Raw genomic sequence first — 25510 nt, 5'->3', positions numbered from 1 at the left:
CTCCTCCTCCCCTCCGCCCCTCTTCGGCCTTCTCCCGGGTCTCCCCAGCTCAGCTCGGCTTGCAGAAACGGGAGCTGTCCAGCACGGAGACCTCCTGAAATCCTCGCGCCTCTCCTTCCTCCCACCAGAGAAATGAGCGAGGGTTCTCCAGCCCTACCTTCGCAATGGAGGAAGATTTATTCCAGCTAAGACAGCTGCCGTGAGTAACCCGGGGAGGGAGAAGGGCTAGAGCTCTGCTGGGAAGAGGGAGGGGCTGGAAGAATAACCCAGGACCTCCAGGAGAATCGCAAGCCCCCCAGCCCCCTCCCTGCAGCGAGGTTTCTCTTTCCAAAGGGGGCCATTGGCCTCAAGGTCTCAGGGAAGCCAGCAATTTTCCTTGCTTGCCTACGCAAGAGCCTCGCTTTATGAATGACTGTCACACCTTTTAAATCAAAACCAGGTGAGCATTTTAAAGATTTCAGAAGGAACCATCCAACCCAGCCGATGCTTTTGCAACTAGGGGTGCTAAATATATTCATTCTAGACACCTCCCCACCGGCTTTTCCTTCTAACATGATGCCTCCTTCTGGAGTGGGGAGGGGATCTTCCCTCCTCTTAAGACAGAGCTTTGTCCTGGGGTCTACCAGGTCTGGTGTTGGACATTCTGAGGCTTGGAGAAGAGGGGCTTTGCATTGCCGCACGGGGGGGGGGAGGGTGCTCACTCCGTGGATATGTGCAGCCAACAGTGACACCCACACAAATGCAGGGGTTAAGGTTTCACTGCCTTCTGCTTCTCTGTGACTGTCTGGCTCTGTTTTTGTGGGGGGAGGGAAGATTATTCTTTTTTGCAGTCCAGGCACAGCTCGTGAGAGCAAATAAGATTTCTTCCTTGGCAGTCAGTGAAGACTTCTTTTAAGTATCTTTCAGGCGTTGGTATAATTAGCTCCATTTCGTGGGCATGCGGTTCTGTAGTGCACACAAGAGCACGGCTGTGAAACATTTCAGGAATCAAGACCTCCCTCCCCCACTTCAAGGCAAAGATCAGTAACTGTGCAATCTGAACCATGTCTACTCATAAATAAGTCCTGTTCAATGAATTCAGTGGGGCTGAAGAGCAGATCCACACCTTGCATTTAAAGCAAATGACTACCCCTCCAAATCCTGGGAGCCATAGTTCCCCACTTAGCTGCATTGGCAGAAGCCACAAAGACATGGTGTTGCTAAAAACAAAGATCAGTTAGCCAGCTTCTTGCATCATGGACTACAATGCTTATGAAGAACTTGTGGATAAAATATGAATGGGCAAAGGGTGACAACCAATAGTAGAAGGAATGCACTACCATCCTCTCCAGTTTCTGGATATGTTGACCAAGGACATTCACTCTTCCAAAGCAACACTACTAATTAGGAACACAGGAAGCTGCCTTCTACTGAGTCAGACCTTTGGTCCATCTAGGGCAGTACTGTCAACACTGACTGCCAGCTGCTCTCCAGGGTTTCAGGGCAGGGGATGTCAGGGATTGAACCTGGGATCTTCTGCATGCAAAACATGTGCCTTGCCATTGAGTCATCATCATCATCATCATCATCATCATCATCATATATTATTTATACCCCACCCGTCTGGCTGGGTTTCCCCAGCCACTCTGTGCGGCTTCCAACCAAATATTAAAAACAATACAGCATCAGACATTAAAAACGTCCCTAAACAGGGCCGCCTTCAGTTGTCTTTTAAAAGTAGAATAGTTGCTTATTGTCTTGACATCTGCTGGGAGGGCTTTCCACAGGGCAGGCGCCACTACCGAGAAGGCCCTCTGCCTGGTTCCCTGTAGCTTTGCTTCTCGCAATGAGGGAGCCGCCAGAAGGCCCTTGGCGCTGGACCTCAGCGTCTGGGCAGAATGATGGGGGTGGAGACGTGCCTTCATGCCTCTCCCCCCATTGCACTCTGAGTAATATTGATACAGTGTTGTATTTCTTTGCAGGGGTAATTCTCAATTTTAGTTGTGTGCTGGCAACCATGAGAGACAGAGAGATAGAGTCTTTTATGTGGTGGCTCCACACCTTTGGACCTGCCTTCCTCCCCCCAGTGCTGTGGGGGCAGCAGCACTTCAGGCATCTTTGGACGGACTTAAAGCCTCATCCTTTTTTATTTGCCTTCCCTGTATAACCTTTTTGCTCAGCTTCCTGCATGGAGGCTGGAATATTACAATGTCCTGGGAATTCTGAGTCTGTTTTTATTTATTTGAATCAGTTTTTATTCTTGGTTCTAGCTTGCTTTATTAATTATTTATTTTTAAAGACTTGTAGTTTTCCTACCCCAATAATATTCATTATTGATTTTCATTTACATTTCCACATACACATTTTGTATTACATTTTACATTTATATTTGCTCCTAAGGGCCGACTTCCTTCTTTCCTTCCTTCTTCTGGCTTTTTATATCACATCTAAATTTTTTGCATTGTCTTCATCCTTTTTGTATATTAGTGATCTTCTTTCGTATTTGTCCATAGAGTGTCTATAGCCAAATAAATCCTCCTGTATATACAATTCTTATTGTCTGTCTGTATTCATTTATAGCTACCATTGGTTACATTAATCATATTATACATTTTACTTTTTATTATTATTTTTATCCAGAAATTTTCTTTGTATTTCACATTATGAGGTTCTACTGGTTTCACTATTTCACCTTTGTATGACATAAATTTTTCCCATTCTTTTTTAAATGTTTCACTGCTCTGTTGTCAAATTTTCCCCGTTAATCTAGCTATTTCTACATATTCCATTACCTTCTGTCACCATTCTTCTACTGTTGGTAATTGCTGTTGTTTCCAAACCTGGGCTAACAACAACTTCGCTGCTGTTGTTGCATATAAGAACAATTTCTGGTCATTCTTAGTAATGTCTTCTCCTACCATTGCCAACAAGAATGTATCTGGCTTTTTCAAGAACGTATGTCTAAATATCTTCTTTAATTCATTATATATGTCTTCCCATTGTTGTAAGCAGCTTTGCGTTTTTTTTAACCTTTATAATAAAATAGCATCAAAAGTGGAGTCCGCTAATAACCATTTTCCACTGCATATCATATCGTCCTCTTTTTATCCTTAAAACTCTATTTATATCCATGGTTCTTTTCACATTGCAAGTGTAATTTCAGTCCTACTAATGGTTTTAGCTGCTTACAGTGTTCTCTCAAGTAAAATTTAAAAAAATTCCCAGTCCTTGTTAAAAAAATTAACATCCTGGTTCCTGACTTTTCCAGTCATTTTAGCCATTTAGTCCATCAATTTTGTTGTCCACTCTTCTCTTGTAGGTGTTTTGCCTTTCTTCCATCTTTGGGCTAAGAGTATCTGGGCTGCCGTCATCGCATACATGAGCAGTCTTTTGAAGTCCCTTGGTATCTCTGCACCTAAAATTCTTAATAAAAAGGGTTTTGGTTTTTTAACAAAGGTTATTTAAAAACTCATTGTATATCATTTCCCAATATGCTTTTATCACCTTACAGGTCCACCACATATGATAAAGATGACCTCTTTTTCTTTACATTCCCAGCACGTATTTGAACTAGTCTTATACATTTTTGTTAACTTACTGGGAGTCAAATACCATCTATACATCATCTTCATATAATTTTCTTTCAGTGTTCTACATGCTGTAAATTTTAAGTCCTCTCTCCATAGCTTCTCCCAAGAGGAGAGTTGAATATTGTATCCAAAATTGTAGCCTCATTGGAGTTCACTGACTGGGTCTGCGTTGCTCCGGGACAGGAGGAAGGAAGTCAAAATGACACCGAGTTGGTTCAAAGAAAGAGTTTATTCTGCTCTCTGGATAGCAGAAGGCACTTGCGTGATTAGTCCACAGCAAGTCCAAAGAAATGATAGGTTTCATGCAGTTTATATATCCTCCAGGCACCCTCTCACTCCTCCCCTAGGAGCCCAACCACGTTGGCGTACGCACACAGGTTGACATCACTTATGTTCCTGCTCTGGTACTCTCAACCATAAAAGGATCTTCCTTCCTGTACTTCTGACCATAAAAGGATATTCCTGTTCCTACTCCTATCTTGGAGCAAGAGGTCACTACTTTCGAGAACATGCTCTGGCGTTAGTCCCAGACTTGGGTCTCCCCGTCATTTGTGGTCAGAACATAAGATATGTCTGTGTCTGTTCTACTGGTAAAGTCAAGGCCAGTCTTGCCGTCAAACTGATAAGGGAGAGAGCTGTGTTCTTGTTTTGCTTTTGCTCAACGGCTAAAGTTTATGCATTTTAGCTAAGGAGAAATGGGGATTTTGGTGCAGTTTAAAAATGCCTGCACAGTCAGTTTTGGGTTTGGGAAACCCATTCCTTCATGAATGAATGAAGGAATGGGTTTCCCAAACCCCATCCCTTCAAAATCTCTTGCCCATTGTATCATTACCAAGTTAACCTCTTCATCTTTAGTATACCATTCTAACAGCATCTTTTACATTTTAGACAGTGTTTTTACTTTATTTTCCAACAATTCCTTTTCAAACCTTGAGATTTCATTACTGAATCCATTTCTTTTATCCTTTTTAAATACATCATTTAATTGATGGTATTGTAACCAATCTGTTAAAAACTCTCTTATATCTTCAAAATTCTTTAGTTTCAGTTGGTTCTCTACCTCTGTTAACAGTTCTTTATAAGTTACCATTTATTTTTCACATCCAACTTTTTCAGTAGTATCACTTTTAGTGGGGAAAGCCACCATGGTGTTTTCTGGACTAACAATTTTTTTATATTTCTCCCATACACCATAAATTGATTTTCTTACCAAATGTGTTAAAAATTATTTATGTACTTTTATCTTTTCATACCATAGATATGTATGCCAACCAAATCTGTTACCATGACCTTCCAAATCTAGAACAACTTGTAAGCAACTTTCGATGGGCTTTTCCTGGAAAAACAGCACCAGTCCATTATAAAATAATAATAAAAAATGTAGCCTCTCATCAGAACCACCAGTGAAAATTTCAGAACTATCCTGATGTCTTTCATTTTTTGATAAAGTTTGCAAATGGAACTAAATTGGGGGGTGAGGAAGAGGGGTTTGATATTTTCATATTGTCAAGACATTAGTGCCTCAAATTGCTTGCATTTAATTTTAGCCCTAGGAAACAGTTGCAAGGGCCTCAGCACCCAGCTCTAGCTAGTGAACAATGAGAATTTTTTCCAGGGCCAGTTTTATGATGAAGCAAAGCAAAGCAATCACTTTGGGTAGAAAAGATGCTGTTTTCTTGCTTCCTATCTCAAAATGTCAATTTTAAAAAATGAAGTATCATCCATTGTGTTTGCTGACGTGTGTACAGTATATCTAATGTGATTTTGCCTCTTTTGCTTGTGGGTTGCATTCTATACGTGTCTACTCAAAAGTAAGTCCCACTGAGTTCCGTGGGACTTGCTCCCAGGTATGTGGGCATAGGATAAAGGTGGGCTGGGTAAAGGTAACCTATCATGGATAGGCATGCAGGAGAAATTCAGTTCAGCCGAATCTATGCAATTCACTTTCTGAAACACCATGCAAACTGGGACCATCCTTTGAAATGCAAACTTATCCCAATTTTGCAATGCAGTTCTCTGACCAGACAAGGTTTACATAAACGCATGTACTGGGGAAAAGTGTACATAAAAACAAATATATTTGTGCAAATACAAGAGTGCATTATATTAGGAGAAAATGCTTGTAAAATGTATATGTTGGTCAAAACTGCCTACAAAATTGTGTTTATTTGGAAAAAACTGCACTAAAATGCTGAAGAATTTTCATGTGGATTACAACTATTATTTTTTGCAAATTTCTGCAGAAATGTGAAGAACTAGATTTAAGATTGGAAAAATGAGAAACTGAGAGAAGGAAAATTGACAGTTCCTTCCATCCCTAGCTATGGGTACTTATTGCAACCTATTAGGTGTCATTCTCTTTTGCAGAAACAAACAGAATTTGGATTCTGTCAGGTTGTCAGGTGTCCTTCACCTTCAAGGAAAATTGCTGTGCATGTTTGTTGTCCAGGAAAATTGCTGTGCACTAGCTACAACTCACAAGGCTGAGCATGAGATCCCTTTTGGATGGGAGATTAATATAAAACTAGGCACAGGTGGAAACATTCACTTCAAGCCTGAAATGCAAGCCCACAAGAAACATTGCTGTGATTTCCAAAGAGAATAAGATGATCTAGGTGTTAAGCAGGGCCCCCAGAAGTTGGGCTCTGATTCCCAGCAGCCTCAGCAGCCAGCATGGCCAATGGCTAAGGGTGTTGGGAGCTCTAGTTTAACAACATCCAAAGGGCCACAGGTTCCTCACCCTTGAGGGAAAGCATTTACCTGTACCTGCACACCTGTTTCTTCTGTACATCCATGCCATGTATTCATTATGGTTCCCACACCACTAGGGTTGTCAAGTTCCGTCGCACAGGGGAAAGTTCACGGTCAGATGAAGATGTAATTTCAGGAGAGCATGAAGTCCAAATTGAGGGTGTCCAGACGCAGTTAGAAGCTGTGGAGCTGGAAGATGGAGGGATGGTGCCAAAGGAGTTTGCAAACCCAACTGATGGTGAGTTGTGTGGACATCTGCCCTCACTCCTGAGGAAGGAGCAAAATGTTAATATGCATTGTGAAAAAAATTAAATACCCCAAAACTTTTCATAGCCTTTCATAACTTCATTTTAACACTGGTCTCTTTCAAGTGGATTGGGGTTGCTGGCCCAAGGACCCCCCTTTTGTCTTTTAGTGGGTATTGCTATTTTTTTTAGTTATTGTTACATTGTACTATTATATTGTTTTGTTGTTCTAGATACGTTTATGGTGGAAGATGCGGTGGAAGCCATCGGATTTGGCAGGTTCCAGTGGAAACTCTCCATCCTGACAGGCTTAGCATGGGCAAGTAGAGGTTGCTAGAAATAGCAAAGCCAAGGGAGGCCAGGGACAGGGAATGGTTGGCCCACAAACGGCAACTATTTCCCACCTTAATTTTCCTCAGTTTCCCTGGCCTGGATGATGGGAGGCATTGAGCCAGAAGAGACTGGCTTTGGGATATATGGCTTGATTTTAGGCAACTGTTGAGGGACACAGTTGCTCAAAGTCACCAGTACATGCAGTTGCCTGGCTCATTTAAGACTATACAGAACCTTTATTCTCAATAATGATGGAACTTACAGGTGGAGAATACTTTTATTTTTACATGTTTTTATTATTTGCAAAGGGGATCTTTTTATGAGTTAACACTTTATTATCGCTTTGGGCTGTGCTGTGTCTTTGCTGTGTCTTTCTCCAGGCTGTGAGGCTTTATGATGTACATGGTTGGTTCTTTATTTGCTTTCCTTGTGCTGTGTTTGCACTTTGTTTTTGTTGCTAACAAATCAATTATATATACACATATGAAGGTGAAGGGAAATCTGGTGAACTGTCAGAGCAGCTGGTGCTCTAACTAATGCCTTCTTCCTTCTTGCCCTTCTAGATGGCTGATGCCATGGAAATGATGATTCTGAGCATCCTTGCACCCCAGCTTCACTGTGAGTGGCGATTACCCACCTGGCAGGTTGCATTGCTAACCTCGGTAGGAAAACACCAGACAGCTCTTGTATTCTGTAAGGTTTTCCACTCGTTAACTGTGGGTTGTTCAAAGAGTCAAAAAACCCTTTCTGTCCAGCAAGCTCACCAGTTTGTGGAACGCCCAAGAGTGTTGAAGGAATCTATTTCTCCCACAAAGACACCTGCGTGTTACAGTCCCTCGCACTGTGGCTTGCTTCACGTTCACCAAATTTCAGCTCTAAACTCTAGCATTGCTTATTGGTGGAGGTTATTCTTCCTTTGGGCAACCTTTTCACTACCCTTGAATTGCAGGAATCTGGGGCTTGGTTAAAGGTGCCTGTTGAGGATACACACTGTTTTTGCCACGAGGCAAACTCCCTTAGCTTTAATCTCTCTGGAGATAAATCTACAAGGAGTTGGACATGATTGGTAGCTCTATTGTCCACCATATTCCAGTGTAGGGTTGTGCTGATGCTTCCTGAACACAAGTCACATCCACACCACATTTAACGCACACTGCTTCCCACAAAGCATCATGGGAATTGTAGTTTGTCACCCTGGCTCTTTGACCATTGAGATATCGATATATTTTAGGACCTACTCTAGTTGTGATAGTAATTTGTTTTAATGCTTTATTTTATATTTCTGTAACCTGGCCTGAGACCTTCCAGTGAAGGGTGGATAATGCATCTCATCATAGGAACAATGATAATGGTGCTGGGAATGGCAGCTTCATGAGGGGCGAACTACAGTCCCCAGGATTCTTTGGAGAAAGCCATGCGTCTTAAAAAGTGTTTTAAATATATGGTGTGGACATGACCACAATGGTGTCATTAAAAGAAAAATTCTTTTACTCACTTTTCATAGCAGATTCCATTACTTGGTGTGTTACAAATTAAAACAAAACTAGATACCTCACCATTCAGATATGAAAAACAAAGCAGTTGATTACAACCAGCCAACTAAAAGAAACCTCAAACATGACCCAAACCATTCACCCAAAGGCTGGCAAATAACGGGGCCTTCAGCTGGTGTCAAAAGGTTCTCAGAGCAGGCACCAGCTGTAATCTCAATGCACAGGGGGTTCCAAAGTTGGGGGCCCCCCGGTGGAAAGCCTCTCCCTCCTCCTGGCCTCAACTAAAGAAGACAGAGAGAGCCTCACAGGCAGATCTTCATAAACAGGAGGAGCCTCGCGGTGCTTTGGAAGTCCACAAAGTCCTAGGGTTGTAGAGCTGGAAGGGTCATCAAGTCCAAGCAGTGGTCGCAACGGGGTGGTTGGGGGGGCGGTAAGCCCCGGGTTCCATGACTGCGGGGGTGGCAAGAAGTCACCCTGTGGGGGCTTGCGGCGGCACGTGCAGCCATCGCACATGCGCCCTCCGTAGTGATGCCCGCCCCGGGTGCCACAGCGCCTTCCTTTGCCCCTGAGTCCAAGGCAGGAATCACAGCTAAAGAATCCCCATTCCACCTCCGTTTAAGTGCCTTGAAGCAGGTTCAGCAGCCAGGACCATCCCTTCAGGGTTGGTGGTTCATTTCCCCCCAAAGAGCCACCCAGGAGAGACGCCAAGAGCCAGGGGCAGCTTCTGAACCAGCTCAGTGGGCAGCCCCACACAGAGTGCATTGCTGTAGTCCAAGGGTGTGTGGATCACTCTGGGAAGGCTCTCTCTGTCCTGAAATGGCCACAGCTGGCAAACCAGATGTGACAGGTAAAAGACACTCATTGGGCTGTATGACTGATTCCACCATGCAGTTAGCAGGTGATTATAACAAAAATCTGTACATAACCCTCCCCATCTAGCCCCAATGTTACCAGGCCAAACGTTAGCAGGCCAAAGCTCTGAGGTCAGATTTCCCGCACCCCTCTCCCCTAAAAACGGAAAGATTGATATGAGGAATTTATGATGGATATATCTGTCTCTCACTCCTCACAATATTGCCGTTTTACTGTCAGCCTCTAAGATGCTCTCTGTCAGCCATTATAACAGATCTCCCATACCCTGTGGGATCATCCAAAAATTGGACATTTTGTCAAGTTGTGGCTCAAAATTCAGATGTTTGTGTGCCAAATTCTAGTTCTGAGATCTTGCCAAACTTGGGCTAAGAATATTTTCTTCTTCTTCTTCTTCTTCTTCGCTTTCTTTTCTAGATGGTTCTCTCAGAACACTCCCAGTTCAGCCTGCGAATAACAAATATCCTTTCTTTCACTTGATGCAGGTGGTGTTTATGGGAATGATGTTCAGTTCCACACTCTGGGGAAACATTTCAGACCAGTATGGCAGAAAAACAGTAAGTCTCCAGCCTTCCCCTGAAGTATTTGCCAGGCCACCAAACTGTGTGCCACGAAGGCCCTCTGTGGTTAGGCAGTGGGGCTTCAAACCGGGTGGTGTACCTCTCTGCCGCTACTCGGGACTAATCTTTCCAAGTCTGACTCGGTTTATATTCAGTTCACTCCTCCCTTCCACATTCTTGGGTTGTAATTACCTTTCTGCTTTTCTTTTGAATTACAGCAGGGAACCTGGGGCCACCAGATGATCATGGGACTACAACTCCCATCATCCCTCACTGTAGGTCATACTGGCAGGGGCTGCTGGGAATTGGTGTCCAATAATATCTGGAGGGCCACAGATTCATTTTCCTTGGTGTAAGATATAGTGGATATTTATTTATTTATTTATTTATAATTATAGCTATATATGACTATTTTAAAAAAAGAAAGAAAAGAGAGCAGTTTAGAACAGTTGTACATAAAACCATACAATAAAAACCATTTTTAAAAAATGTTTAAATCAGAAATCAGCTAACTATTGTGGCAAGATGCATTCTTAATCGCTGGCACAGGCCTGGAGGAATATATTCCCCCCCCCCCAGCATGTTGAAACGGAAGGTGCCTGATGAATTTCTAGTGGCAGGATGTTCCACAGGCCTGGGCCAATGACACTAAATGCTCAGTTTCTCATTGTTGTCAAATGAGTCTCACCAAGTCGGGGAACAACCAACAATGCCCCAAAGTTGTTCAGGGTTTTATAGAGAAACACAAGGGCATGAACCCGGTTTAGTAGTAGATGGGCAGCCAGTGCAGACACTTCAAGAACGGGGTCACATGTTATGTGCCATCTGATAGGCGTATTCTGCGCCAGCTGGAGCTTCTAAACCAGCCCAAGGGCAGCCCCAGCTAGAGCGTGTTGCAGTAATCCAGTCTTGAGATTGACAACACAGACTTTATGGTTGGCCCTGTAAGAGAAGGAGAATTGCTTTTGAAGTCAGGAAGAAGCTTGTCAGAGAGTATGGCAGTGGTCTTCTTTCAATTTTGTATTTCTTAATCCAATGCAGGGGTTAAAGATCAGTGTGCTCTGGACCTTATACTATGGTATTCTTAGCGGTTTTGCACCCGTTTACAGCTGGATCCTGGTGCTGAGGGGGCTGGTGGGCTTTGGCATCGGAGGAGTCCCTCAGTCGTAAGTCAATATTCCCATTCCTTGCCCCTCCCTTCCTGGTGGTTTTAGTGCTTTAGAGCCAGTGAGGTGTAGTGGTTAAGAGCAGTGGACTCGTAATCTGGTGAACCAGGTTCGCGTCTCCGCTCCTCCACATGCAGCTGCTGGGTGACCTTGGGCCAGTCACACTTCTGTGAAGTCTCTCAGCCCCACTCACCTCACAGAGTGTTTGTTGTGGGGGAGGAAGGGAAAGGAGAATGTTAGCCGCTTTGAGACTCCTGAAGGGGAGTGATCAAGCGGGATATCAAATCCACACTCTTCTTCTTTTTCTTCAGTTGAAAAGCTGAGTACGTCCCAAACTTCTTTTGCATTTAGTAATTGCCTTCCATCTTCCCCACCCCAAAGCATTATGACCATCTTCAAATATCTAAAGGAGCTCAGCTAAACTGCAAAGCACTTCCGTTTGGGAAGCCCAACCTTTTCAGCTGCTTACATTTAGCAGTGTGGATCCAGGTGCCTCTGGGAAGGCAAACGTGGCCCAGACAAGGGCAGAATTCAGAGATGAAAATGGCAGAAATAATTGGCAGGGCAGGAGAGACCAGTCCTGAATAAGGCATGAGCTCCTGAACTGGGAGGATGAGGCATCCCCAAGAGTTGTGCCCCTGGAATGACCCCAGGCTTGCTTTGCTCTGGTCAGGAGAAGCACTTGGCTTTCCTTCCTTCTCCCCATTCATTGGACCCGTGAACATGGATCCTCTGCCCCACAGGGGGGCTGTTTCAAAGCAACCTGAGCAGGTCTTTAATCAGTGGCTAATGGGCTTCCTTCATCGGCACCAGCATCCACTTGAAAATAAAGCCAGCCCCCACCCCTCAAGTTTTCTCAAGAGCCAGAACAAAATCAAACCAAAGCTCTCAGAACCATTACAGAGTGATGAATTTCCAAACCACAAATCCATGGGGAAACCACCAGTTTTGGACCCTGGACTCCACTATATCAGCTGCCAAGCACTGAGTTTGCCCAAGTCTGCCAAGCGATCCTTAGCAAGGGAATCTTATTAATGCCATTTGATTCAAACATGTTAGCTCTGCTACTGGGATATGTTCCTTTTTCTGAGGATTTTTGTGATATATTTTTCCTTTGCATATTATGTTTACTGAAGACATTTTTATATCACATTTAGAAGTCATCTGCCTCCCCAAAATAGATAATTTATATTTATAATATTTTGTGTGGTTGTGGTGTGTAGGTATATCAGTTGTTTGGCCAGGGGAAATAAAGTTGTATTAAGTTCTTCCCGTGTCAGTTCATCAGGCCATCAGATTTCCAAACGCACACCCCCTCTGTGTGTTCCTTGTGACTTTGCCTCCTCTCTTTCCTTTCTCTCCAGGGTGACGCTGTATGCAGAATTCCTCCCAATGAAATCTAGAGCAAAATGCATTTTGTTAATTGAGGTAGGTGGAAAAACAAAGAGGCGCGAGGCTTTTGGCAGGAAAGGGGTTACCATTCTGCTCCAAAATGCAAGGCCATCCCAGGACAGAGAGCATCCCAAGCGAAGGTTCAGATGTGATCAGGAGATCAGTGGGAGCTCCTTCCTTCAAAGCCTTTCCTGGGGTGGGGGAAGGCGGCAGCTGGCCCTCAACCCGTTGCTGCTGTGGTTCATGCTTTCAGCCTTCCCACAACTGGGGCTTTCCAGATGTTTTAGCCTCTAGCCCCATCGGTCGCAGTGAGCACAGTGAACTGTCAGGGATATTTTCAATATGATTTTTAAAAAATCTATTTATTTGTTTAAACAAGAAATACATTTAAATAGCACACAATAACAAAGTGTTATGGAGCTTCAGGGGGCAATGCTTCCTGGGTGTCCCATACTTTATGAAATTAGTAAATGTGGGGTTTGATCAATAGATTTAGCAAGGCCTAGAACATAAGTCTAGCCAGCATCCTCATGAGATTGGCTAGTAGTAGTAGTAGTAATAATAATAATAATAATAATACCCCACCCACCTGGCTGGGTCTCCCCAGCCACTCTGGGTGGTTTCCAACAGAATATTAAAAACACAATAAAACATCAAACATTAAAAACTTCCTTGAACAGGGCTGCCTTCAAATGTCTTCTAAAAGTCTGGGAGTTGTTTTTCTCTTTGACATCTGACGGGAGGGTGTTCCACATGGCGCAGGTGGTTCTGTTAGATTGCGAACCACCTGCTGCTGTTTTCTGCAGATGCAATAGAGGCAGTGAAGAAGGTTCTCTTTGCCGTCGCTATCGTCACTTGGTAGGCTCAAAGTTGAGCTGAAACCCGTGTCTGGTCAGATTCAGAATGAGTTTTCTGCCACTGGTGCTTTAGCCATCTCAGCGATTGTTTCCTCGCCCTCAGCTCCGGTGCAAACCATGGGGCTGTCTGGGCTCCATGCAATCGGAGAGGGCGCTTTGGATCCAGACAGTCGATAGCCCTGCTTAACTCCGCATTCCAGCGGGCCACCAGGGAATAATAATAAAAATAATTTATTATTTATACCCTGCCCATCTGGCTGGGTTTCCCCAGCCACTCTGGGCGGCTTCCAACAAAACACTAAAATACAATAACGTATTAAACATTAAAAGCTTCCCAAAACAGGGCTGCCTTCAGATGTCTTCTAAAAGTTTGGTAGTTATAGTGGTACCTCGGGTTAAGGACTTAATTTGTTCCGGAGGTCCGTTCTTAACCTGAAACTGTTCTTAACCTGAAGCACCACTTTAACTAATGGGGTCTCCTGCTGCCGCTGTGCTGCCGGAGCACGATTTCTGTTCTCATCCTGAAGCAAAGCTCTTAACCTGAAGCACTATTTCTGGGTTAGCGGAGTCTGTAACCTGAAGCGTATGTAACCTGAAGCGTATGTAACCCGAGGTACCACTGCATTTTTCTCTTTGACATCTGGTGGGAGGGCATTCCACAGGGAGGGTGCCACTACCGAGAAGGCCCTCTGCCTCGTTCCCTGTAACTTAGCTTCTCGCATTGAGGGAACCGCCAAAAGGCCCTCAGTGCTGGACCTCAGTGTCCGGTAGAACGATGGAGGTGGAGACGCTCCTTCAGGTATACTGGACAGAGGCTGTTTAGGGCTTTAAAGGTCAGCCCCAACACTTTGAATTGTGCTCGGAAATGTATTGGGAGCCAATGTAGGTCTTTCAAGACTAGTGTTATGTGGTCTCCCAGTCACCAGTCTAGCTGCCGCATTCTGGATTAGTTGTTGTTTCCGGGTCACCTTCAAAGGTAGCCCCACGTAGAGCGCATGGCAGTAGTCCAAGCGGGAGATAACCAGAGCATGCACCACTCTGGCGAGACAGTCTGCAGGCAGGGAGGGTCTCATCCTGCATACCAGGTGGAGTTGGTAGACAGCTGCCTTGGACACAAAATGGACCTGTGCCTCCATGGACAGCTGTGAGTCCAAAATGACTCCCAGGCTGCGCACCTGGTCCTTCAGGGGCACAGTTACCCCATTCAGGACCAGGGAGTCCTCCACACCTGCCCACCTCCTGTTGCCCCAAAACAGTACTTCTGTCTTGTCAGGATTCAACCTCAATCTGTTAGCCGGCATCCATCAGCTGAGAGGCCATCAACAATGAGATAAAACACCCCCTACCACTCTCTGGAAACCATTTTGGATCCATTAAGTGAGAGGTACTGAAAGAGGTGCCATCAAAGAAGAAAATGGGATAGTGAGTCCTCTCCCTGACAGTGCAGGTCTTAAAGTGGCGGGGGGGGGGGTCCCCTCCCAGCTGTGTGTTAGTTGGCAAATGTCAATATTATTGTTGGGAGGGGGGTTGCCAGGGTTAGAGGGGCATGATGGCACTGCAGAGAGGAAATGCCCTTTTTGCATGAGGCTTGGGTTGTGTTTTAGCAAAGGTTTTTTGTGGGGAGAAGGGTGAAGCTAACAGATAGACAAGCTGTGTGCGCCCCTCTTGAAATGCAATGCTCCTCAGTCAAGTGCAAAGACCCTTGGAATCTCTCAGCAGAGATTGGGGTGGGGGGTAAGAAAAGAAAAACTGCAAAACTGAATGAAAGTTAAAATTAAGCATACCTGCAAATGTGGGTTATTTTGTTCACATTCCCTGGAAAAAATAAAAATTAATAATATTGGTGTTGGGGTAGTAACATTTTTTAAAAGGTTATGCTTTATTTATAAATATCAAGATATTCTCTTTGAGGTCTTATGACAGTGCCACTGAAAGCTGAAAGCTTACTAAGTATTCCAAATGCCTGCTCTTCAGGCAAGGGCCAAGAACAGAGATTTATTGTTATTCACCTGTTGCGATGGGGCTGACATCTCCAAACCCGCTTCCATCCTTCCACACGGGCAGGTCTTCTGGGCCATTGGGACCGTCTTTGAGGTTCTCCTGGCGGTGTTCGTGATGCCCACCCTGGGTTGGCGCTGGCTGCTCATCCTATCGGCGGCCCCCCTTCTGCTCTTTGCCATCTTGTGTTTCGTAGGTATTCCTTCTGGCTTCCCAAAGTCTTGGGGAGGGAGGGGGGGACACGGCTTCAGATTAGTCCTGTCCATTTGGTTGGTCTCCTGCCTTTGGACAGAAAGTGATTGTAAGAAATCAATATTTTAGTGTGGCAGCACACACACTTGACATCAGGCAGACGCTTTCACTGTTCTCTTTTCGGCACCTGCCAAAAACATTTTTTGGGCGGGGCAAGACTATCCAGATATATACACTGTTGACAAGTGTTTTAATCAGGCTTTCAGCTTGTTGGGGTTTTTTAAAATGTTTTAGATAGTGGTTTTTTTTTTAAAAAATGAACTGATAATTTCATGTTTTGTTCTTTTTTTGTAAACCATTTTGAGGTGTATTTTTTGCAATCAATCAGTATATAATTTTTATGAAATGAATAAAATAAATTTATCATACCTTTACAGTGGTTACCAGAAAGTGCACGATACGATGTGCTATCTGGGAATCAGGAGAAAGCCTTTGCCACTTTGAAGCGGATAGCGACTGAGAATGGCGCTCCAATGCCTCTGGGGAAACTGATCATCTCCAGGCAGGTGAGTGCAGGCAGACCGGCACCCCTGGGGTGGGACTAGATGACCTTTGGGAGCCTTCCAACTCTGCCATTCTAGGGTTCTATGAAACAACCACCCCAAAATCCAGCGAGCTTCAACAAAAGTGTGCATGGATCACTTGGCCCAGACCTGGGATTATTTATTTTCTTCATTTGTCTGCAAGATTTGTATCTCACTTCATTAAAATATCTGAGATGTCTTACAATAAATAATATGTACAACATCAGTAAAAAATATTAAAATAACATATGAAAACTAGCTAAAATAAAAGTGTATTTGCTGTAAGCAGGGGAGGGGAGGCAGGCATATTATGGGTGCCACCTCTGAAAAGGCCCCATCTCAGGTACTCAACTGGGCCTTATCCACGGCCTGCACATAAAGTGCTATGCTACCAAACAGTTATGGCTTCCTGCAAAGAATTATGGGAACTGTAGTTTGTTACAGGTGCTGAGAGTTGTAGAAGCCCCCCCCCCTTCCCCTCCCAGAGCCACAATTGCCAGAATTCCCTGAGAAGAGGGTCTGGTTGTTAAACCACTCTGGGAATTGCAGCTCTGAGAGGGGAATCAAGGATTCCTTGGGCAAAGCAACATTGATTTAAAGTGGTATCATAGTGTTTTAAATGTATGGTGTGAATGTGGCGCTGCTAATTTCTGACAGCGGGGAAGCTGCCACAGGGACTCATCAGATGAATGAGGAATGCCAGGCAAACTCCTAAGAAATCCATGGTGCCCCCCCCCCCTTTGGCCGATGTTTTCAGACAGCACCCAGCTTCCCTATATCTATGTATATGTTTGTTTCCAAACAGGAAGACAGAGGGAAGATGAGGGACCTCTTCACCCCCCAGTTTAGATGGACCACACTCCTGCTTTGGTTTATATGGTAAGAGGAAGATAGAGAAGATTCAGGGTCAGCCTGCCTCTCTGAGATTTATTTATTTTATTTATTAGACCTACTGTATATAACCCCCTTTCATCATGGGATCTGGTGGCCTGAGGGCAAGTTGGCACATTAGTCAGGTGGCCCTGTGGCTTGGTTTGCGCCCTCGGGGCACAGATCTGGCAGCTTTATAGAGTCAGGTGGTATCTCAATTGGCTTCTCAAGCTCCACAATCCCTGCTGGATCTGACCAATGCAGTACCACCACCTGGCCACCTGACGTGGGGGCACTGCAATGCCTGGCTCCTTTTGCCAACATCCCTGATGCAATGAGAGGCTGGGGCAGCCGAGGTGGGGGGAAACTCACATGCAAAAGGGGGAATGCACTCTTTAAAAGTGCAAGAGACGAGGCTGTACCTGATTAAAGACATCCTAGTTCATCCATCACATATGCTCTAGTCAATTAATTGATTAATGCAAATGCTTAAATAGCCAGAGGTGTAAATTAGTGCACCCCACTTATTCTGCTGATTAAAACTTGTGCAGTTAAATTCATATTTCTTTAACTGAGCAACAGCCCCACTGCAACAAAAGTGTTTCCCTTTAGTGTGAAAGAGAAAAATAGGAGAGCCCTTGAAAGCTAATTTTGTAAGTGCTTGTGTTAAAATTGATCAGGACCCCTCTCTTTTTTTGGTCAAAAACATTAAAAGTGCAGCCCAAGGAAAAGGGAATTTAGCAGATGCTGTTTGCTAAATGCTGGCCTGCAGGTTCCTTCTTCGACACGGTCAATGCGTTAAACAAGAGGCAAAGGGAATGGGACAGATTCACGGAGGAGGCATCAGTGGCTCTGAGCCGCAATGGCTCTGCTCTGCCTCCAAAGCCTCTGCAGGCAGCTTTGCTTGAAGCCCCGGGAGGGCGGAGGACTCTTGTGTTCCTGTTCTGCTCCCTGCTTTCCCTCAGGAAACTGGCTGACCGCTGCAAGAAGAGGATGCCGGACTAAATGGGCGATTGGCCTGATCCAGCAGACTCTGCTTATCTTCTTATGCTCAGAGGACTATTGACTGAATTTATGACACTAGATTTGTACTGTGGCAAGCTAACTGCGAACTACGATGTGGACCAAGGTTGCCCCTGGCCCCCCAGCCGACCGTGAGCTTGAACCTGGCTGCACTGTGTGCACACATGCACAATCCCCTTTCCCCCCTTGGATCCTGAGCCTGCAGCCCCTCCCCACCCCAGATTCAGGGCCATGCCATGTTCCTTTTCAATCCACCTGCCTGCCTGCAACGCTCTCTCTGCTTCTCTTCACTCCAGGTTCTCCAATGCCTTTTCTTATTACGGCTTAGTTTTACTAACCACGGAGCTCTTTCAAGCAGGAGACCTCTGCAGCTGTGAGTACAACAGGCAGGGAGTTCCAGAGGGCGGCTGCTGCCAGACTAAAATACCATTTTCTTGCAAACGCTGTCACAGTTCCAGCTCCTTTGATCCAAGTGGTCAAGTGGGCATACATAGGGAGAGGGGATCTCGCAGGTGACACTCACAACTCGGTGGTTCACCTCGCAACTTAAAATTGCAGCAGGGGCACGCCAGGCCCAAAGGTGCAAGGATGCATGCGCGCGTGGGGGTGTGTGTGTTGGAACGATTTCTTAAATTATCACATATTCACCCTCCTCCTCCTCCTCTTGCTTCATCTAAGTATCCAGCAAGAGAAAAGCAGTGAAGGCCAAGTGCAGCCTGGCATGTGAATACCTGACTGAAAAGGACTACATCGACCTGCTGTGGACCACTCTCTCCGAGTTCCCAGGTAGACTGCTGGGAAATTAAAGGCTCCGATTAGCCGAGTGGGAAAACTTGCACATTCGTTCAGAATCTAATTAAAACTATGTAGCTTAATTAATTCAACAAAACTGATGAATGTGATCCAGTGACACCAGCTATTCCAAGTCATACCAGCACCCCTGCCTCCTTCTGCTCCCCTAGGAAATCCCACCCTCGCCCCCAGGGGGTGGGCAGTATCACCCACTTAGGGAACTGCTGGTGTCGGCCATGCTCAGCAAGTTGGACTAATGATCTGACTCAATATAAGACAGATTCCTTTGTTTCTGGATTTGTATCTCGTTCTTATGGTTAAAGTCTCAGCAATTCTCTTTCTCTCTCTGTTGCTGTAAACTGCCTTGAACATGTGCCCGAGAAACACCAGTTTTTTAAAGAAAGAAAGAAACAAGCAAGCAAGCAAGTGACCCACTAGATTTCATGCCTGTGCACTAGTCCTATGGATGTTCAGAGCACACACTAACCCCGACCTCAGAATTGCCTCCATGACCCATCTGAATTGGGCACTGCACAGCAGCCAGAGAGGCAGGGAAGGCTTTGAAAATAAGTTCAGAAAAGTTGCTAGCCAGAACAAAGAAATCCACAAGCCCATTACCCCAGAAGAGCTTATGTTAGTCATTTATGGCCTAACAGCTTCCATAACTGCTGCTCTGCCTGCTTGACATGAAGGCTGTGGCAATGAGCCACGCACGAGCAGAGAGCTACTCACAAGCCTGCTTCAATCAGTAACATCCTCCTCCTCCCCCCCTCCTCCTCCAGGTGTTCTAGTGACCTTATGGGTTATTGATCGGATTGGGCGTAAGAAGACAATGGCCCTCTGCTTCTTTGTCTTTGCATTTTGCAGCCTCCTACTCTTTCTCTGCGTTGGAAGGTGAGCAAAGTGATCCAGACCGGCTGGTGGGGGGAACCCATCCAACCCTGCAAATGCCCCACACCCACAAGGAAGGCACTGCAAAGCACTTGGGGGGGGGCTGGGACATGCTCAAAGTTGTGCTACAAATGCTTTTACCTAACTGTGTGGAGGTTCTCCATACTGGTGTGAGGAGCAGGTGGTCTGCACACCTGCAAATTCTGAACTTTCAGGCAAACCTGGAGCAAAGTATTTCAGAGGTTCCACATGGGGGATACAGAAAGAGCATTATTCGTGGTAAAGGGAAGGTTGCAGACCAGTACAAAGAATTTAAATGGTAGCTTTAGTGATGCTTCTGCCCTCCACTCCCCATTTTTGGTCTTCCAGGAGACCACAGGAAAGACTAAGGATGGTCCTTAGCCTGGGTGACTAAGCTCTGCCTCCACAGTCAGAAATGCGTCTGAATCCCAGTTGCTGGAGGGGAGAGTCCTCCTGTGCTTGGGTCTCGCTTGTGGGTTTCCCGTTGGGGCACCTGGCTGGCCACTGTGAGAACAGGGTGCAGGACTGGACGAGGCCCCTTAGGCCTGATCCAGCAGAAGGCTGTTATTGTTACACACCACCCCCACCTGCACAAATGGTGCAGGATCTCAGGGTTGGAGGCATGCTTACCAGGGGCTGTGTTCCCTTTTGGGACAATGAGGCACAGCAGAGACTGCAGTGTCTTCATGATATAGGGTTTTATTTACGCTGACATACAACCTGCACCTAGATGCAGTGGCGTAGCTGGGGGGCGGGAACTGGAATTATGGGGAATGGAATTTAGGGGAATCTGAACCCCAACAAACGCATAACATCATGTTCTTATGATACAGCAGTACAATGAGTGCGTCCGGTCAAATTGTACCAGCATCTTCTCAAAACAAAAACTCTGTCCTTCTGTCCTTACAGGAAAGTTCTCACTGTGTTATTGTTCATTGCAAGGGCTTTTATTTCGGGAGGATTTCAAGCCGCCTACGTTTACACCCCTGAGGTAAGAAAACGAGAAGCCACATATTCTGTGAGGAGGGGGCTTGCCCGGGACCAGGATTTGGGGCCAGCCTGAGCAAAGGAGCATCAGTAGCAAGGAGGTCCTGGTGGAGTGGGGCAGAAGCATCGTGGTTGGCATGGAAGAGCAAGGCAGAGACTGTGAAGCCAAGCCCCTGTAGGGTCTCTGGGATCTCTCCGTTTCCATGGAGCACATGGGAAAGATAGGCTTGTGCTGCTGCCTCCAGAGGGCTTGCTGCGGTCGTTGTGTTGTCTCTTTCACAACAATCTCTTGCAGTTCCATGTAATTTTAGGGTTGTGGGGGGCCCAGAATGCACTACAGATTCTGAGTAAACATTAGGAAAGACTTTCTGATAGTAAGGGCTGTTGGACACCTCAGGAGGTGGTGGACTCTCCTTCCGTGGAGGTTTTGAAGGAGAGGTTGGGAGACCATCTGTCAGGGATTCTTGAGCTGTGATTCCTGCATTGCAGGGGGTTGGACTAGATGACCCTTGGGGTCACTTCCAACTCTACAATTCTACAATCCTATGATTCATGAGATCCAGTAAGTACCTCCTCAGTTGGCAGCCGCCTCCACCTTTCCCACTTGCCCAGTGGAACATGGAATGTGTGTGTGTGTGTGGTGATCCCAGGATCTCCTGTTGTGTTTTTATTAGCATATGGAACCTGCACACCCTTCTCAGCCATTAGCACCAGCCTTGAACGTCTGCTTTTGACCTGGAGGAATCCCTGCCCCCAAATCTCAAATGCTTGAGGGCAGTATGTGTTGGCCCATTGCTTGGGGGCTGCTTTCTGCATATGACCAGAGGCATCCTTTCCCTCCACTGCCCCTTATCACCTTTCTGGTGACTATTCAGAGATCCAGAGAAGTGAGGCATGTAGAATCATAGATTCATAGAGTTGGAAGAGACCCCACGGGTCATCTAGTCCAACCCCTTGCAGTGCAGGAATCTCAGCGCAAGATGTCCCCGTGTGCCAATGCACGTATGAATTTCTCCTTAGGTTTACCCCACGGCCACTCGTGCTCTGGGTCTCGGGACCTGTAGCGGGGTAGCCAGAGTCGGCGCACTCATCACACCATTTATCGCTCAGGTAACAGTGTGTTAAATTCATTCCTTGATCAAGGTGGGTATTTCAGAATGTCCTGGGGTTGCTAGTTAGGGTCCTGGGATGAGGATTTTGGAGGGGAGAGAGAGCTGGGTTGTTGCTACACAGAGGCATAGAGTTTGGACGTTAAATTCTGCATTTGCTAGGCCTGTTTCTGCATCCTGAACCTTATTCCTAAGAATTCCAGGTCCCCTGTGTGCTAAAGGGGAACCTGTGCTACTATGTGCAGCTGCCCCCCATCAAGTAAATAAATAAGAATACTTAACTAACTGACCAATTGCATCACAGATAACTCAGTTCTGCCCCCCTAACATAAAGCCTGCCCCCCCCCAATTAATCCATGCCCACAGGCATTTGGGTGGCCCCTGCGAGAAGATGTTGCTCGGCCAGATGGGCCCTTGGCCCGAACCAGAAGCCTCTAGTTATGCTCTTTAACATTCAGCTCATCTACTCCAACCCTTAAGGGTGAACCCAAGCAACTCGTATGTGCAGAGCTCTCTGACCCTGAGAGTTGACTCAGAGGCCCTTCTGTGTCTGCCTTTGCTGACTCCCCCCCCCCCTTCTAGGTGATGCTGGAGTCCTCTGTCTATTTGACGCTGATAGTCTACAGCGGCTGCTGCATCCTGGCTGCTCTTGCTTCTTGCTTGCTGCCCATCGAAACCAAAGGCCGTGGCCTGCAGGAGTCCACCCACAGGGAATGGGGGCAGGAGATGTTTGGGCGCGGAGTCCCACACTCAAACTCTGGGTCTCAGGGGTGATGACGCGACGCGCTGGCCCAGCCACAAGGTCGTCCAAGGAGTTTCCGCCCCTCCAGCTCTGGCACCCGAGAAGCAGAATGTCTTGTCACTGCCGTGTGTGTCCAAAAGCAAGAACGCTCCACCTGTGTCCTGGGCGCCTTTTTTCACTCGCACCCATCACTGTCCACTTGTGCAAGGAGAGGTATTAAATCTGGAGAGTGAACGTGCGGGAGAGAGTTTCGGGGGAGGAATGTGATGCAGCCAGGGAGGAAGAGAAATGGGAGCCTTTGCCAAACTGTCTGCCCCTTCGTGTGGTTGATGACAAACAAGCTTAGTTTCTTGACGCCAAGTGCTCCATGCCAAGCAGGCAGATCGATGGACAGGATTTGGCTCTGCACAAATGCCCTCAATGCCAGGAAGTGGGCTTGCAGATCTGTGCCCCAGATCCCAGTGCAGCCCTCCATCAGTCTCATGCACTTGTGAATTAATCACTTGCCTTGCACTCCCATCAACATCCACGAACGACCATCAGCCTTTGAGAGCCTCTTTGCCAGAGAGGTTCTGAGTCTTAAAGAGCAGCTGGGAACTTCAGCAAATGCTGCTCTGAGAGTTCTTCTACTAACCACAAAGAAACAAAGAAACCCACCACTTTGCTTGCCCTAGAGGTGAAGTCTTCAAACAGGGCCATGCATTTGGGCTGTTGTGCGCAAGCAGTCCTCATGGCAGCGCAGAAAGGGGCAGCTGAAGGACTGAAAGGATGTTCCTAAGAGGAACATTTAAGCATCTGAGGCTTTTTCGTTTAGAAACATGGCAACTTGAGGGGAGGACAGGAGAGAGTTCTATGAGATTATGGGTGGCGTGGATAAATTCAATAGCGAAAAGTTTCTCTCATAATATTTAAACTCAGGATCATCCAGAGAAACTGGGGGGCAGCAGATTCAGCACAGACAAAGGAAATTCATTCCTTAATTTAAAGACTTTGTTGATTTATGGGTTATATGGCTTCTGGCAAATTCATGGAAGAGGCTATTTGTCCTGATGACCTCATAGAACCTCCAGTTTCAGGAACAGTCTATGCCACCCAAAACAATTAGCTGGGGTGAACAAGCGCAGTGGAGAGGCTGTTGGCTTCAAGGCAAGTTTGTGGGCTTCCCAGAGGCACCTGGCTGGCCCCTGTGGAACAAAGGAACGCTGGTCTACACAGATCTTTCTGTTCACCCATCAGAACAGGAAGCAGAATTTCATTTTCTTGGAGTTCATTTCCCTGTCAGTAAAGCCAGTGAGAACCTGCTATTGTGATTCCAGGTGTGTATGCATTCAGAAATACATGCTGTGGCTCTCTCCGTTGCGTCCCAGCCCCTGTAACACTTTGCTGGGCCTGTTTCTGCAGTTGTCTGGTCAGTCAGAGTGATCCAAGGAAAGTCAAGGAGCCCATGCACGATGGGGATGGAGTTTGGCCTCTATGCTTAATCCCTCATCTTGGAATTTTGAACAATGAAAAAAGTAGGAGTCCTTGCTCTCCAGGAAATGGGTTCCTCGGCCCAATTCATTTCATACTCCAAGATTTAGAAAACTCCCAAAATGAACAGGGCTGGAAACACATTGAATAAAACTACCCTATAAGGAGAAGCAGGTACAAATAAGAGCCCTGCTGAATTGGGCAAATGTCCATTCAGCCCAGCATCCTGCCTCTGTCAGTGGGCAGCCCATAACTGCTAGGAAGCAGGACATGAAGGCAACTGCTCTCCCTGCTGTTTCCCCTCCCTCTGATGTTGCAGAGGTAAATTGCCTCCAGACAAGGTGGTGCCATTTAGTTGTCATCCATAGCCATTGATAAGTGTATCCCATGTGAATTTGTAGGTGCTTATTTGCATGTGAAAAGGGCTGTTAAGGATCGCAAGGAACATCCACTGACATCAGGGTCCCTTCCAACTCTACAATTCTATGATCAGATGGACTTCAAGAGGCAGAATCCATGAAGATGGTCTGCATTTGTGCAACTGTGCTGTGCCTGTTTCTGTGTGGGTGGTTCTAATCCTACTAATGGGGTTTTTTTTAAGTCCAAGAGGACTTGTAGGGTGGAAATACATTGTGCAGCTTTCCCTTTCCCTGCTGCAGCCAACCTGAAGTTCTTGAGCCTCATCTGGTCCCAGAGGCCTTTTGATCTGGGGCTTCTCATTTGGGAGAGAGTCCTGTCCCCCCCAACACACATTAAAAGCTTCGTAGGCTAGAGCCAGTGTATGGCCCTTTAACTGCCTGCCTCAGGCAGGACATATGATATCATGGTGGCTGCTGAATTCAAAATATCTGTATGACAAAACCAACCTTCTTTGAATTAGGTATGCTTCTGCTTTATTCAGTCCTATGGAAAAGTATACTGTCACAAATTTTGTTTAACAGAGATGGCGATCAACGTGGGGGTTGTTCTGTTTGAATCCATAAGATTTCGCTTCGGTAACAGAAACCAAGATTTAATTTAGTAAAAGCTCTTGACTCTTATGGAAATCTGTGTTGTTGTCTTTTCTGGAAAACTGATTCTCTATATAAAATCTGGCATTGATGCCTTAGGCCTACAAACTCCTGGAAACCATTAAAATATAAAAAAATCACCAATGTAAAAATATCACTTGGAACTGAACTTAATTGTGTGTTCAGAGTTCCGTTGGTTGTCCAGTTTGTTGATGTGCAAAGCTATTGTGGAGGAAAAGTGATTCTTTCCATACTCTGTGATGAATGGTCTTTGTGTATTGCTCAATGCTTGCTGGAATTGGGGTGGGGGGAGAACACCTGAATGTCTCTACTGCGTTATGTACAGTTTCTAAACTAGGTGTGCATTCATGTTGAAAATAAGACTTCTGTAAAACTGCGCTTGTTGTACTCAATTTTTGTTTCTCTGTTAATGATGCAAAATCAGATGATTTGATTCCACACTGGATATTTTACGTTGAATAAATGAATAGTTTCTACAATAGTGAGCTTTATGGGAGCTTTTGTGGCTACTCTGTGCCCAAAATGTGGGCCACCTCTCCTCCCTAGGTTTTCAGGACACACCAT

General features: G+C 45.8%; 1 protein-coding gene across 1 annotated transcript; it reads left to right on the top strand.

Annotated features, from left to right (window-relative positions):
* Positions 1–25425, top strand: SVOP (SV2 related protein). The gene is made up of 16 exons (XM_082196098.1): positions 1–199; positions 6398–6558; positions 6799–6884; positions 7462–7560; positions 9747–9818; positions 10863–10987; positions 12352–12415; positions 15301–15426; positions 15864–15992; positions 16816–16889; positions 18200–18276; positions 18582–18689; positions 19478–19589; positions 20517–20598; positions 21615–21704; positions 22286–25425. Exons 1-16 carry the CDS (start codon positions 165–167, stop codon positions 22475–22477), a joined length of 1632 nt encoding a protein of 543 aa, XP_082052224.1. The 5' UTR covers positions 1–164; the 3' UTR covers positions 22478–25425.
* The last annotated feature ends 85 nt before the right edge of the window (positions 25426–25510 follow it).

This window comes from Podarcis vaucheri (assembly GCF_965113315.1).
Source record: "Podarcis vaucheri genome assembly, chromosome: 13".
In the NCBI taxonomy this organism is placed as follows: domain Eukaryota; kingdom Metazoa; phylum Chordata; class Lepidosauria; order Squamata; family Lacertidae; genus Podarcis; species Podarcis vaucheri.
This window is presented reverse-complemented; position numbering and strand designations above follow the sequence as displayed.